This window comes from Paramisgurnus dabryanus, chromosome 16 (assembly GCF_030506205.2).
Source record: "Paramisgurnus dabryanus chromosome 16, PD_genome_1.1, whole genome shotgun sequence".
NCBI lineage: Eukaryota > Metazoa > Chordata > Actinopteri > Cypriniformes > Cobitidae > Paramisgurnus > Paramisgurnus dabryanus.
The window spans coordinates 27,065,547-27,079,987 of NC_133352.1; the positions used below are offsets into that span (position 1 = coordinate 27,065,547).

General features: G+C 37.2%; 4 protein-coding genes across 5 annotated transcripts; 2 read left to right on the top strand and 2 right to left on the bottom strand.

Annotated features, from left to right (window-relative positions):
- Positions 1-498: 498 nt before the first annotated feature.
- On the bottom strand, positions 499-3,028 carry LOC135752170 (uncharacterized). 2 transcript variants are annotated; one of them, XM_065270579.2, is made up of 5 exons: positions 2,663-3,028; positions 2,318-2,509; positions 1,464-1,546; positions 1,324-1,371; positions 499-959 (listed from the first exon to the last, which is right to left on the bottom strand). In XM_065270579.2, the coding sequence occupies exons 1-4, from the start codon at positions 2,820-2,822 to the stop codon at positions 1,333-1,335; spliced, it is 474 nt and encodes a 157-aa protein (XP_065126651.2). In that variant the 5' UTR covers positions 2,823-3,028; the 3' UTR covers positions 499-959; positions 1,324-1,332. The 2 variants fall into 2 exon arrangements, with proteins under 2 accessions (XP_065126651.2, XP_065126643.2); XM_065270571.2 differs by having other exon boundaries at positions 499-1,371.
- A 222-nt stretch (positions 3,029-3,250) lies between these two features.
- Positions 3,251-4,096, top strand: tomm5 (translocase of outer mitochondrial membrane 5 homolog (yeast)). Its single transcript, XM_065273637.2, has 2 exons — positions 3,251-3,472; positions 3,785-4,096. The coding sequence occupies exons 1-2, from the start codon at positions 3,352-3,354 to the stop codon at positions 3,817-3,819; spliced, it is 156 nt and encodes a 51-aa protein (XP_065129709.1). The 5' UTR covers positions 3,251-3,351; the 3' UTR covers positions 3,820-4,096.
- Positions 4,097-4,262: 166 nt separating this feature from the next.
- grhpra (glyoxylate reductase/hydroxypyruvate reductase a) lies at positions 4,263-7,815 on the bottom strand. Its single transcript, XM_065273624.2, has 9 exons — positions 7,588-7,815; positions 6,985-7,115; positions 6,738-6,810; positions 6,409-6,525; positions 6,097-6,185; positions 5,371-5,472; positions 5,115-5,250; positions 4,808-4,938; positions 4,263-4,696 (listed from the first exon to the last, which is right to left on the bottom strand). The coding sequence occupies exons 1-9, from the start codon at positions 7,671-7,673 to the stop codon at positions 4,575-4,577; spliced, it is 987 nt and encodes a 328-aa protein (XP_065129696.2). The 5' UTR covers positions 7,674-7,815; the 3' UTR covers positions 4,263-4,574.
- A 523-nt stretch (positions 7,816-8,338) lies between these two features.
- On the top strand, positions 8,339-14,328 carry top6bl (TOP6B like initiator of meiotic double strand breaks). Its single transcript, XM_065273661.2, has 14 exons — positions 8,339-8,414; positions 8,499-8,611; positions 9,263-9,349; positions 9,674-9,729; positions 10,126-10,194; positions 10,298-10,493; positions 11,059-11,197; positions 11,391-11,576; positions 11,649-11,770; positions 12,369-12,479; positions 12,574-12,672; positions 12,751-12,802; positions 13,539-13,807; positions 13,909-14,328. The coding sequence occupies exons 1-14, from the start codon at positions 8,345-8,347 to the stop codon at positions 13,957-13,959; spliced, it is 1,620 nt and encodes a 539-aa protein (XP_065129733.2). The 5' UTR covers positions 8,339-8,344; the 3' UTR covers positions 13,960-14,328.
- The last annotated feature ends 113 nt before the right edge of the window (positions 14,329-14,441 follow it).

Below are 14,441 nucleotides of genomic sequence, written 5' to 3' on the forward strand. Positions count from 1 at the left end.
GACTTCTTAGTGAGTACTGGGTAAAAATACAAGTATCAGCCTGGTGCAGATCAGGTCTCTTGGCACCAAATTGCTTTTCACTCTCTTACTTCGCTACCAGCTGTTTATAACTCCTTTGTGACTCATAATAACTGAAATATTCACCATCAGCCAGCTGCTTTAAACACAAGGTAGAGTTACTTTCAAAATTGCCACCATTAAAGGCAGTCTTTGTTAAAAGAACGTTTTAAACAGCAATATCCATCCGACATACAGTACATGGCGTATAATTTTCCATACCATTGTAAATGGGCCTATGCGTTTGTAAAAGAAAAAGGCTTATGTGGGTAAAGCTGCCCACTGAGGCTAATAGAGAAGGGGGAGTGTGACTGTGAATGGCTTCTAAAACTGTCTCGAGTTGAAGTTTGTACTTTAGCTAGCTTTACAAAGTGTGAACAATATTAAGGGAAACAAAAAAGCAGACTGTTGCTCTGTGTAGTGTCCAAAAACATATATAAATGGATTCCATAGGAGCTTTTTTTATTGTAAAAAATATTAACACATCTGTAGCAAAACTGATACAAACATACTTTTACAGCACAAACATTTTGAAATATAAAGTACAGGTACAAATATAAAACAACAAAATTAGCAACAGGCAGTGAATGTTACAAACATCGCATAACAAGCATCTCATCGACAGCATTTAGCATTTAATATTTTATGTTTAATTTTTTTTCATAGCATAGATGTCAAAATCACTTACAGCAGCGTGGATCAGCCAGAAAAAGGACCACACTTTTGGAAAATACTGATGTTGCTCAGCATTAAGTCAATACACTTTGTTCATCAAACATAACATGACTGATATGATATTTACTAATGTCGAGTCAACATGGAAGCTTATTAATACAAGAAAATGTTATACTGTATAAGATTATGTATAATGAACAATGTCAAAGGTGCATGTGTGTCTTCCTCTGTTAAAATGTTGAAAAATGCAACTATTACAATATGTATAATAAACACCAAATCATTATAATAAACCTTGTAATAATTATTAGCACAAAACACAGTCTTTTAGATTTAAAGGCAGGGTGCACGATTTTTGAGAAACGCTTTGGAAAAGGGAGTCGGGCCGAGTAGCAAAACACACTTCAGTAGTAAGGGACATGTCTACCAACCTACATCGTTGCCTGGGTCTATCAAAAGAAGGTCCAGAGTCTATTGGGGTAGGGGCGTGTTTCTTAAGGTGAATTTAAATATCAACATTGGCTTTCAGAGATCATGCATCCCGCCTTTAACTTGATTGTTTAATGCTTTGTGTTGGCCAACTCTGCTTACCCAGAATCCTCAGAGACAATCAAGACTGCTGATAAATTCCTGAAAAACCTGTGCAGAACATAATGTCACAGTTTTATAAAACTGCATTATCTGAATTAAGAAATACATTTTCATAATATTTAACAAAAAACGTAACTCACTTGTAAGTTTGTGAACAAGTAAGAAAGTGCGATGAAAAGCTTTCTATCTTGTTCGCTATACCGCCAGCAATGGATCGCTTGCCCTACATCATCAAACAGAGACAGGGATGAGTCAAAAACTGAGAATGTACTGTTAGATTAATTTGTGTAAATTAATAAATCTGTGCAAGCACTAGTAGTTAATACTTAATTCTCAGGTACGAGAAAAACAAGCAATGCAGACAAATTGCTTCAAGGAAAATACCACCGTTTTTCAATATTTTACTATGTCCTTAGCTCAACTTAGTCGAATTAATACATACCTATATTTTTCAATGTGCGCACTGAATCTTTGCACAGCGTGCGTTAATGTATTAGCATTTAGCCTAGCCCCATTCATTCCTTAGGATCCAAACATGGATGAATTTAGAAGCCACCAAACACTTCCATGTTTTTCCTATGGAAAGACTGTTACATGAGTAGTTATACAATTATGGTGGCACGAGATAAAACATGCCGATTTTTTTAAGCGGATAAAAAAATGAGAACTATATTGTATGGCGGAAGAGCACTTAGTTTGCAGCACTTCGACCTTAGGCATAGTAATATTGATGGAAGTTTGAGTGAGAGGGGGAGTTGTCAGGAGTGATGATGTCACTGGATCCAAACTATGATGTTTGGATCCTAAGGAATGAATGGGGCTAGGCTAAATGCTAACACATTCACGACGCGCTGTACATTAATTAAGTCTACGGATTGAAAAAATAGGTATGTATTAATCAGTCTAAGTTGAGGTAAGAACATAGTAAAATATTGAAAAATTGTGGTGTTTTCCTTTAAAATTGACATGAACCGCTGTTTAAAATGATGCCTACCTTGGACCTTCTGCTGAAATCCACCTGCTGCATTGCCTATGCAGTAGCCTCCCTGCTCAAAGCTGATCTGATCATATTTTTCAATGTTGGCTAACAAAGTACCATTTACAGGCAGGTACAACGTGCTGCCATTGGGTTGCCAGTTCTCAGAAGAGTATACACCTCTTTGGCCATCAATCAGGACAAAGCCACCTAGAGTTTGGATTCAGGAGAGATTTGTACATGCTAAAAGTTGCTTTTACATGTTTTACAGTTACACATATGTATTGAGTACCCTTTTACTGACATAACTGGTTTGGTATCGTTAAATAAAAATTTTTTTGTTAAAGACAACGCAATACTTACGTCTTCTCAAACTCTCTTTGGGATAAACCTTAGGGAAATCTTCTTCTTTTCCATTTACAATACTCATCTCGTGTCTCTTACGTTTACTGGGTAACGTTAAAGAGATAGGCGACGTCTCAAATCCATAAAAGTTACTGGACAGCAATCCATTGGGGTCCATGATTTCATTAATATGCAACTAGTTTGTGTATTCTAGAAACCACCCACTACCACGGAATGCTACAAAAACATTTTCCTTTGCTATTTACATCAAATTCAATGTAAAACGACCAAAAATAATTAGATCTGTATGTGCATTTTATTACAGAGATGCGCTTCGTTGCACACATATACCCGCACAAAAACTCAAAACAGTAAACCGTGAGAACGAGTGTTTATTTTAATTTTGCCTGTGTGTAAATATAACCTATTTAATGTATTTCACATACATGTAGATTAATGGTCACCTATCCTAACTAAAATGTTCCAAGTAATACAAAAGATATATTGAAAATAAAAATAAATCGTTTGTAATCATGTATAAATGCTTAAAATACTCGATTTACAATCAGGCAGGCAAACGCAAGCCAATATTGGTGGTCCTAGAGCCGATGCGCTCTGACGTACTTCCCTTTTCACGTGCCCCTTGTGTTAATTGTGCTTTGCAGCGATCATTTGAGTTACATATAATCTGAATTTTAAACGACAGAATGTTTAAAATCGAGGGACTCGGTCCAAAGATGGACCCTGAGGAGATGAAGAAGAAAATGCGAGAGGATGTTATCACGTCTGTTCGCAATTTTTTGATATACGTTGCGCTCCTTCGAGTCAGTAAGTATATGGCATTAGGAAGACGTATATTGTGAGATTGCTTGAATGACTGTAATTTAATTAACATAAAAGCTGTCAGTATGTTTTTTTTGGGGGGGGGGTGTCTTTAAATATCCCAATACACAGTGTGCAATATTAATTTTTGCACCATCCCATCAAGAATTTGATCCCATTCATAGAGGTCACCTTTGATGTACATTATCACGTAGTGATTAGTCAACAATGGCATATTCCACTACAACACAGTTTGACTTAAGTCATAAATGTATTCAGTTCGGAACCATGAAATAATTTGGTGACTTTGTGTTTCAGCACCCTATGTTTTGAAGAAGCTGGACAGCATATGAAACATCAATATGGACAGAAACATTCCCTGTACAGATGAACATACAGTACATAGACGCTGCTGCACAGAGCCACTTGCCACACAACACCGGACGAAATCTGAAGAGTCCTGAAGAGATCCTGTCAGCCATGCTTTTATTTATTTTTTACTTGATGCAGCTGAATGTACTTAATTTTTTCTCTACCATTAAAGTATGTGAGAAACAAGAGATGTTTACCAGAATGTTTTGCATTTTTCATGATGTCTAAGCAATAAATCCCATCAGTTTAGCCAGTTAAGTGTGCTGTAATCCTCAATTGCATGTTTATACAAACTTTAAATTCACTCGCACACAGAGAACAGAGATCTGCATTAACTAAAACACTTCCCTTTACCTCATTGTAAGTTTAGTACTTCTAAATACTTGTTTAAATACTGTATTGAAAGTTGAAGTTAATACAGATGCATTTTATATCAAGTACATTTAATGACATTCACATTGTATCCAAGTTACATGTTTGGAAAATGTGGCTGAACTACGTCCATGAGATACCGAAATACCATCCTTAAATAAATCTGTTGTTACACAAACATATACTTTGCCATTTCTGTGTATAAACAGAAACAACTTGGAGTGTGTGGTGCAGCATTTGTTACAACATAAGATCATGTTATACTGTTGCAGTTTTGCTGGAGGTTATTATTTAGTGAAAAGTTGGCTTTTACAGTTCTGCAATCTATATTCAACTATCTGACATTTTAACTTAATTCAGGATGCTACAACTTCAGCTCACTGGGCATTTCGGTGCCTGTCAGGCCTGCAAGCAAATTATTTGCAGACAGTTCTGCCATGACACCACGTGTGGAGTAGGTGGCACTGCCGATATGAGGGAGAACCACTGAAAGACACAAAAAAGACAATTTCTTAAGGTGTTTTGGCTGTTATATCATTAAGACAATACTGTTCTAGGTAGATTTTAACAACTAATGAGATTTTATAATGTACAAACCACAGTTTTTAAGGGTCAGCAGTGGGTGATCAGTGGGTAGGGGTTCAGGGCTTGTGACATCAAGTCCTGCTGCTGCGATCTCTCCACTACTGAGGGCCTTAAATAAGTCCTCTTGATTCACAACAGCCCCTCTAAAGGTTAGAATATAGATAAATTAAGCAATCAAAACCACAGTATTTCCTGCAGGATAGAACGGAAATGGGAATATGACCTAAACAAATACTGTTTAGTTGAATTAACAATAGCAATTATGATTAAAATTCAAGCACAATGCTTTTCTTGAATCTTGAACAGTGTGGTGATATACCTGCTGGTGTTGATAAAGACTGCAGTTTTCTTCATCTTGCTGAAAAAAGTTTGGTCACAAAGTCCCTGAGTTTTAGGTGTCAAAGAGCAGGACACAATCACAAAATCACTCTCACTTAACAGTGAGTCCAATGGCACTGAGAGAAATAGGAGGGGAGAGATCAGAGAAATGGTCCTGATGCAGGTTTTACATCTTTCATTTACAACAACCCTTGAAAAACCTTCAAACTATTTTCTTTATTTCTTTCCATTCTTACCGTATTCCCCCTCAACCTCTTGGGCCTGGGGTTTAGGTTGTCTGCCTGTGTACAGCAATCTCTTCACTCCAAAGGGCTTCAGTCGTCTTGCAATCGCCAGACCTACAAATTATAAACACATCCATCACACTGAACTGTCAGTACCCTTAATAAAAAACAGAAACCTAGAGGTTCAAGAGTTTGCATTAACTTGTAATCGATAGGGAATGAGATAAAGCATATTTGGCGTGCTGTCCGAGGAGAGGGCTAGGAGCTCGGAATTTTAGAGCTAACCCAAAGGCTTCCCCCTCTTTAACTGGGATAGATGAAATTAGATGAGAGTGAGGTGTTGGGGTGGAGGAGGGATGCTGCAAAAATCTGTCACGGGACAGAGGTGAGGGATTGCTATTTATAGGCACCTCTTTGCACTGATTGGTTGGATCACATGACCATGCTCCTTCCAAACTTAGTTAAATAAACTTCATTAAGTGGAATTTACAATTAATGTCAACAACAAAAATTAAGTGAGGTTTTATCTTAAGAACTGCTAATGGGTTTAATGGCGTGTTTGCATAATACATGTAAATGATTTTGCGAACAAGTAAAACAACAGATGGTGCGATAGAAGTAACAGATGATGCATAGGTGGTTATTTATGGTATAGAGAGATAAAATAAATGGCAAAAATCACATAGTTGAATTATTTCCTGAAGACACTTGAACTTTTAAACATTGGCATTACTTTACCTATACGTCCTAATCCAATCACCCCGACAGTGCTGTCAGACAGCCCATAGCCACACAACCACAAAGGCTTCCATGTGCTCCATCCACCACTATTAAGACAGAATGACAAATGATAGAGCAATACAGATGAGAAAACCCACTTTATTTCCCTTCTAAGGAAATAGTTCAAATACTAAATTATTTACACAAAACATTTGAGTAGCTTTGTTTGAAATTGTAAAACTGGATTAAAGAGCAAAAGGCCTTTGGATCTATTTAAAACCGAGCAATGATGTATGGCAGAAGATGCAGTAGAAAAGGTGCAAGATTTACTTTTTGACTTCCTCTACACCTTCTGGAAGACGTCGAGCTGTAGCCAAGAGCAAAGCTACGGTCAGCTCAGCAGTAGCATCTGTCAAAACGTCAGGAGTGTAACCTACTCTTATTCCTCTAGGACAAAGAAAGATGGACATCATCATTGCTTTGTGTATGAACGTCCATACTGTGATCAATCATATTGGATCTCAACATTTTCCTTCTAAATGATTAGGACATCACTGGCAAGAAGCAATAAAGGCTGATCTAATGTTTTATTAGCATCGACTTATCAACACCTATTATTAAAGTGATCCAGAAAAGCAAATAAAGGCGTATTAAATCACCTTTTCTTTATTTCGTCTATGGCAAGGTGGTCAAATCCAACAGAGAGAGTGCTGATCACTTTCAAGTTGGGTCCTGAGCAACACAGTATAGACGGCACATAAAACAATCACATGGACTTTAACCTGCACTTGTAGGCACACAGTAAATTTAGAGCTGCATATATTTCATAGTATTATACAACATTGTTTTATTTTTGGGGGCGGTTTATAGACAAATAGGTTTGACATAACCAGAGATTTGTTTTACCAGCCGCATCCAGGACCTCGGTATCGATTTTGTCTGAGAGTAAACAGAGAAGCCCATGAGCACCTGCCACACCTTTCAGCAGCTCTGCCCGGGGCACGGGTTCATCAGAGTCCCACAATGACAAATTACACCTACAAACAACAGAGAAAACCACTGTTTATATATATAAAACTATGTTTGCTTTTGTAGTTTGCAATAATTGTAAGTGCTACATTTAATAAATTACAGTAGAAAAAACACTTTTTTACATTTAGGCATCATACAATAAAATATTTTTTGCTATTATATATCTCCATTTTGGCAAGAAATAAGGCTCATTACATAACATGTGATTGTTTCATTTTATGACTATACACTTATGTTTCATAATACTGAATAGCTTCACAGGAGTGTCACCACTGGCGTGACTTTAATAACAGAATGAATGAGTGAAAAAAATAAAATCATCTGACTGTGCATGACACCAAAGCCCCGCGAGTTTCACGTGCTGTCAGCCGTCCCTCAAACACACGCCACCACCATGCACCGTACATAAATCAAATCCATGCATAATTGCGTTTGCGTGCTGTTTCATACAAGACAGTGGTACTGTAAGTTTCGTACATGCCGCCGGCTTTTTGAAGTATTTTCATGCCCTCTTGAGGAATGCGTCTGGTGACGAATACTTTCATCATCTGCTGCGCGCTCATTTTGAAAGATTAATATGTTGAACGGATGAATAACGCTCATATAATCAACTTCGTAACCGATTATAGCAAAAGTACTGGCTGTCTTCAGAGGCACAAATGTGGGAAGCATTAAAAGGTGACACGAACAATCTCGTTCGGCAGACTTTAGCGCCATCTAGTGGAGCGGATGGACAGGGCAACTGCAGTTACTCGCTTTTCTGTATCTCTGACAAGAATTACTAATAATTTGTCTCCAGACTTGCAATAAATTCTCCACAACATGTACTCTAAATTACGAGAGGTACATAAAGTTAACATTTAACTCTGTTTTGTTTTAGTTTGTTTGTTTGTTCGTTCTGCTTAAAATGTACTAACACTGTCGATCAGTACGTCCCACATTATTGCCATCAAATCCGTCAGTTTGACGTTCTGTAAATGTGTATTTGTAACACGTATGGATATTTAGACTTTAATTTGCTGCAGGTTATGAGGTTTTTATTGACTTTAATCCATCGAGAGACTCAATGTAAACGGTCAGGTGGAGGTCTTATGATTGCCATGACAGCGCTGCGCGACCTTCCGGTGACTTTAAGCGGTAAAACACAAATAAGCTAAATTCATACTGACTCACAAATCGATATTTCCCTCACTATGTTTGATGAATTACTTTCATGTTATATATTCATCATGAGATGCTGTTTTCATTCACAGTATCTGCCGCTGGTGCTTGGTGCAACAAAGTGTCCAAATCTGCTCTGCAAGGTGAGTTTTGGGGATGGGGTGCAGATTTGGGGTACACTTGATTTGTTTACTTTGTTTTTCCTTATATATTTTCCTTATATTTAGATGTTTTGGAAAGTCTTTCCCACCGTGTCCAACCTTCTGAGTGCATTCATCAAGAAGAGCTCCTGAGGTTCACTGACACTTTTGGGTGTTTGTTTTTTACCTATTCTTTCCAGGTGAGTCCACCTGTTCCTAAACATAGGATCTATTATGATATTAATGTCTTGGTCTTAAAAAATAGGCTCATTTTTAGAGTTAAACATTTTATTTTTACCATTTTGGAATCCATTCAGATGATCTCCGGGTCTGGTGGTACCACTTTTAGCATAGCTTAGGATAATCCATTGAATCTGATTAGACCATTAGCATCACGCTCAAAAATGACCAAAGAGTTTGATATTTTTCCTATTTAAAACTTGACTCTCCTATGGTTACATCTTGTACTAAGACCAACAGAAAATTAAAAGTCGATATTTTCTAGGCCGATATGGCCAGGAACTATACTCTCATTCCGGCATAATAATCAAGGACTTTGCTGCCGTACCATGGCTGCGGCAGGCGCAATGATATTATGCAGCGCCCGAAAATAGTCCCTTGGTAACTTTCAATAGCAGGGGACTATTTTTGAGATCAGCTGAATTGATTCCAAAACTGTAAAAATAAAATGTTTAACTCTATGGGAGCTGGAAAATTAGCATTTTTCTTTTTTTTAAAGTGGAGTGTCCCTTTAATTCCTTTTACTCTGGCAATATATCCAGATATATTTATGCATATTTATTGTCACAATACTAGGTAATGTTGGCTTTTACTATTGTTGTTTATGGAAGGTTGGAAAGGCTGATAGTCAATCAATGGAGTCTGAGCAGTCAATGATTCAAATGTTCCTGCAAAGACTCAGTGTGGTTCATCCTCAGGTAAAAAAAAATTGCGCAACTTCTGTTAAACCTAGTTGTAGGATACAGCCATGGCCAAAATCTTGTGAAATATTGCTGGATGTGCACAGTTTTTATGCTCATGCTACCCCCAAACCTAACCCTACACCCAACATTACCTGGGATTTAGGTTGTAGCTGTATCCTATCTAGCCAGAATCGCTGTTTTTCATCCTAAACCCAACATCTTGCAAGATTTGTCTGTAGCTGTATCCCCTCTAGCCAGTATTTTTTTTAACCTGCCTCGTCCACGGTACCACAATCATGACTATTTATCATTTTATCTACATCTTTTTATCTACATTAGGTCAAAATAGTTTTCGATATTAGGACGGACTCCAAGATACATCAATCTTTATTCAGGTTTTTTTCTTTCTTTCAGTTTTTTCTCTTGCATTGTACAGTATTTTTCTTGTGAACCAGGTTTAAAGGGATAGTTTATCCAAAAATGAACATTTTGTCATCATTTACTCACCCTCAAGTTGTTACAAACCTGTATAAATGTTTTTTTTTTCAGCTGAACACAAAGGAAGATATTTTGAGTTTGTAACCAATATGTTTTTGAGCACTATTGACTGCCATAAAAGTCAATGGTGCTCCGGTTTCCTGCTTGATTACAAATAACTTCCTTTGTGTTTAGCAAAACAAAAAAATGTTATACATGTTTCAAACAACTTAAGGGTAAGTAAATGACAAAATGTTCATTTTTGGGTTAACTATACCTTTAACGTATAATTTTCTTGGTTTGTTTTGTTATAGTGGTGAGACAGGGAGTAAAGTATCAGTGATGGATCACAGCATTACTTTGGACGCTGCTTTATATGGACAGTCAGTTAACATACTGTTTTTTTGTAACAATATAAATATTTTCTCATAAAATCTTACCTCTCATTTACTTAATTATAAAAAAATCTGTATTTTTGTTTGGAAGGAGCCCATTCTCTCTACATGGTCATCCGTCCTGTCCCAAAGTGCATCCAGTATTGGGAGACACATTCAGTTGTGTTCTTACCACTGATGCAATAAAAGAAGGGCTGTGTGGGGAAATGGGGATGGCTACCATGGCAACACTTGCACCCTGTATGGATCAGTACCCCAACTGGCCGACTCGTCTATCATGCATACAGATATCCTTTGCTATGTTAACACAATAGCAGTTTTTAAAGGATTAGTCCATTTTCTTAAAAAAAAATCCAGATAATTTACTCACCACCATGTCATCCAAAATGTTGATGTCTTTCTTCGTTCAATCGAGAAGAAATTATGTTTTTTGAGGAAAACATTGCAAGATTTTTCTCATTTTAATGGACTTTAATAGAGCCCAACACTTAATATTTAACTCAACACTTAACAGTTTTTTTCAACGGAGTTTCAACGGACTATAAATGATCCTAAAAGAGGCATAACGGTCTTATCTAGCGAAACGATTGTCATTTTTGACAAGAAAAATAAAAAATATGCACTTTTAAACCACAACTTTTCGTCTAGGTCTGGTCCTGTGATGCGCCAGCGCGACCTCACGTAAATGTGTAGTGACGTGACACTCAAACATTCATATGATTTTAGAGAAATACGTTCTGAAACCTGTTTTAAGTCTTAAGGGGGCGATTATTAGCATTGTGCTTATTAAATTTTTAAGATGAAAGAGATATGTTTGTGTTGACACAATTTGTCCCTTAACAGCCACAATACATTGTAGTGTACAATCCATGTGGAATGCCTCTAATGCTCCAAACACCGATGACTTTTCTTCAGAGCTTGGCTACTTCACTGTCCTGGGCTGATCTTGGTGTTTCTAAAGTCTCCTGTATGGATGCACAAACCTTTCAGGGTAATGACAGGACTAAATAGGAAGAAATTGGGGACATTAAGAGCAAACTGACTCAATTTTATGGATGGTAGCCTGAAAAGGCATTTTGCTACAAATTACACTAGGCTTATAGGAATCATATACATGCCACAAAAATATAATTCAGCATATTTACATATTTCATTATTTAATTCATTGTAATTTCTCTGTGCAGGCTCCCTGTGTTCTGAAATAAAATTTTCTCTAGATTTCTGTAACCAAAATGAGGAATCGAGATGTAACGGCGCTCGACAGCACAACTTTGAGGCAGAATGCAGCGGGGCTGTAGAGCAGATTCTTACTTTATTCATTTTCATTCAATACACTGATCCTTTCCACTCCCAACTCTCAGACTTCATAAGTAGGTGTCTTGTTTCAGATTGGTCTTGATATTTTGAAATATTTTAAAATCATTACATTTTAACAATGTCAGGCAGTGAGGAGGCTTTAGAGAGACATTTGGATTCAGTGCTTTGGCACAATGGGGATCAGGTGAGGGCAGCTCTACAGTCTACCTTAAAAAACACACTGAAAGGTTTCCAGAAAAGACAAAACGTAAGATTTGTCTGTTAACTTTACTCAATTTGATTACATTCAACAAATGTGGTTTTGAAAAATGTAGCCATTGGTCATTGTGAAACATAGATATGTACCCAAGATGTGATGTCGCTTTGGGGGTTCTAAGCATGTGTTTAAACTGCAGCCATCTTGGAACAGGGTTCTTGTCATAGGAAATAGCTAGGTAACGCTTCTATCTCCGCCTGTACTTCGAATTCATGGACGATGCCAGACTTTTGTGCTTTGTATGGATGTTAGGCCTACTTCCACTATGCATTATATTTAGAAACAGTAGATTTTCTTAACGTCAAAACTTTACATTTTCTCTGCTAAGTACATGTCTGACCATTGGAACGAACCCAAAAAAACCTAGCAAATCGCATTCAAGAAAATTTATGGTGATTTTATTTCCGTTACACCTTTGCCTACATTGACACTGATGCATTAAAGGGGAGGGGCTCTCGTGTTTCAAGATGGCGGTTCTATTTGACGCATTGGTTTTGAATGAACTGCCACAGCCAAGGCGACATCTAGTGTACATATCTATGATGTGAAAGATCCACTGATCCATGCATCCTTTGTCTATGTACTTTAGGACAGGCAGAAGTTGCAGTCTGGCCTATCCACTGTCTTGAACTCAGTCAACAGTATAATTGCCAGTAGCAGCAGTGCACAGTTTCGAAAAACCTGCTATGATGGGATGAGGGTATTATATGTGGCTTCAGTTCCCAAAATATTCATCCTTTGATCATTCAGCTGTGGTTCCTAAAAAAAATTCACCAACTAACAACTTATTTTAGGTTGAGAACACCTGTGAGTTTCGTGTGTCTGTACAACGATCTCTTCAAAGTGTCATGGATGGCCGTTTTACTCCCAGGCACATGTGTAATAATGAAAAGGTGATTTTGTAATTGTTGCGTTTTCATTGTGGGTGTTTGTGATTTAATGTTTTCATTAAAAAAAACTTTTCTCCAAAGCTGGCTGAAGCAGTTAGCTCTGGACAGAGTAACACTCGAGGTTGGGAGGAAGGTAAGTTTGCCCAATAACAACTTGGATCAGCAACATTCATGCTTGTCTAGTTTGGTTTATGGTGGTCAGTGTGAGTTTGGTGATCTTGAAATGTTGTTCACTGGTAAAACACAGAAATAATAGCTAGCAGACCAGCACAGGATTAGAAAGAAACAGGAGAGTTTTATATACTGTACTGTATACATTAGAGCATCATAGAGCTAACTGATAATGGGGTTTTTTTCTGAATGGTGAAATATTTAAAGGTGCAGTGTGTAATTTTTAATAGGATCTCTTGACAGAAATGCAAAATAATATACAAAGCTATATTTTTAGGGGTGTATAAAGACCTTTTTACAATGAACCGTTAAGTTTTTATTGCCTTAGAATGAGACGTTTTTATCTATATACACAGTGGGTCCCCTTACGTGGAAGTCGCCATTTTGTGCCGCCATGTTTCTACAGAAGCCCTTAACGGACAAACTTTTTTTACTAAGTTGTCTCCGAAGATGACATTTTTAGGTGGCGGCTATCGTAGCTTCTCTATACGTTTCAGAAGCGATGGGTGAGCAGTGGACTGAGCCGTTGGTTGCAATTCGCAACCTCACCACTAGATGCCGCTAAAATTTACACACTGCACCTTTAATAAGCTCATGTGGATTTAATGTTTAGAACCATCACAGAAATCATTAATGGCCTTACCAGCCAAGATTGTTTTATTTTGCAAGTCATTGTGTTGATTTGTCCTTTGCTTCAGCTTTTGAAAATCCACCAGACGTTTCTCCTAAGAGGATTCACAATGGCATTGAATCTTCATGCTTAATCCCAAAGAAAAGACAGTGTTCACAGTTCTCTGAGAATTCAAATTCCTTCAGGAACTTAATTAATTCAGACGTCTTTGAGGCATCAGACATTCAGAGAAGTCCCCTGTCCCCAATACAGCTTCCTCAGAGTCAGCAGGACAAAAGGACCCAAGACGTTTCTTCAGTCCGCTCCCTGAAATTGACTAAACTGAAAAATGAACAGGTGGAGCTATATTTCTGTATTATGCATGTTGACATAATACAAAGTCCAAAAGAAAACTGGGTATTCTAACCCAAATTTTGTTATCTCCCTTTATTATGTAGGTAGAGAAGGAGTGGCTTCAAGAGCTTGAAAACTTTTCTGAATGGGACTAAGAAAAACACAGTTTTTTCAGATTTTATATAGCTCTCTTTTGCTGCGTTTTATATCCTCATGAAAATGTGTTGAAAAAAATATATTTTTCTTTTATTTATATAAATATATGTTTGTTTATGGCACTTTGTACTTTACTTTTTTTATTGAAAAACATATTGAAATATAAATAAGTATTGTCACATGGAACAATAAAATGAATAAGTTAGTGAAGAAACTGGGTTTCACTATGACAGATCCAGTTTTGCTTTGGTATAACTCATTAAAAGCCAATCAAGTCAAGTCTGTTTTTATTGTTAATTTTGTCACATTTGCAGCACATACAGAGAATTGAAATTGTGTTACTTGCATAATTGCGTTTAACATGCAACCAATATGCCACAAACCACAAAATGATCTCATATTTGTTTAAAACTACCTCAAATAAAACCTCCCTGACATGTCACATACAGTTTGCAAAACCAATATCCTGACACCTCCCTCA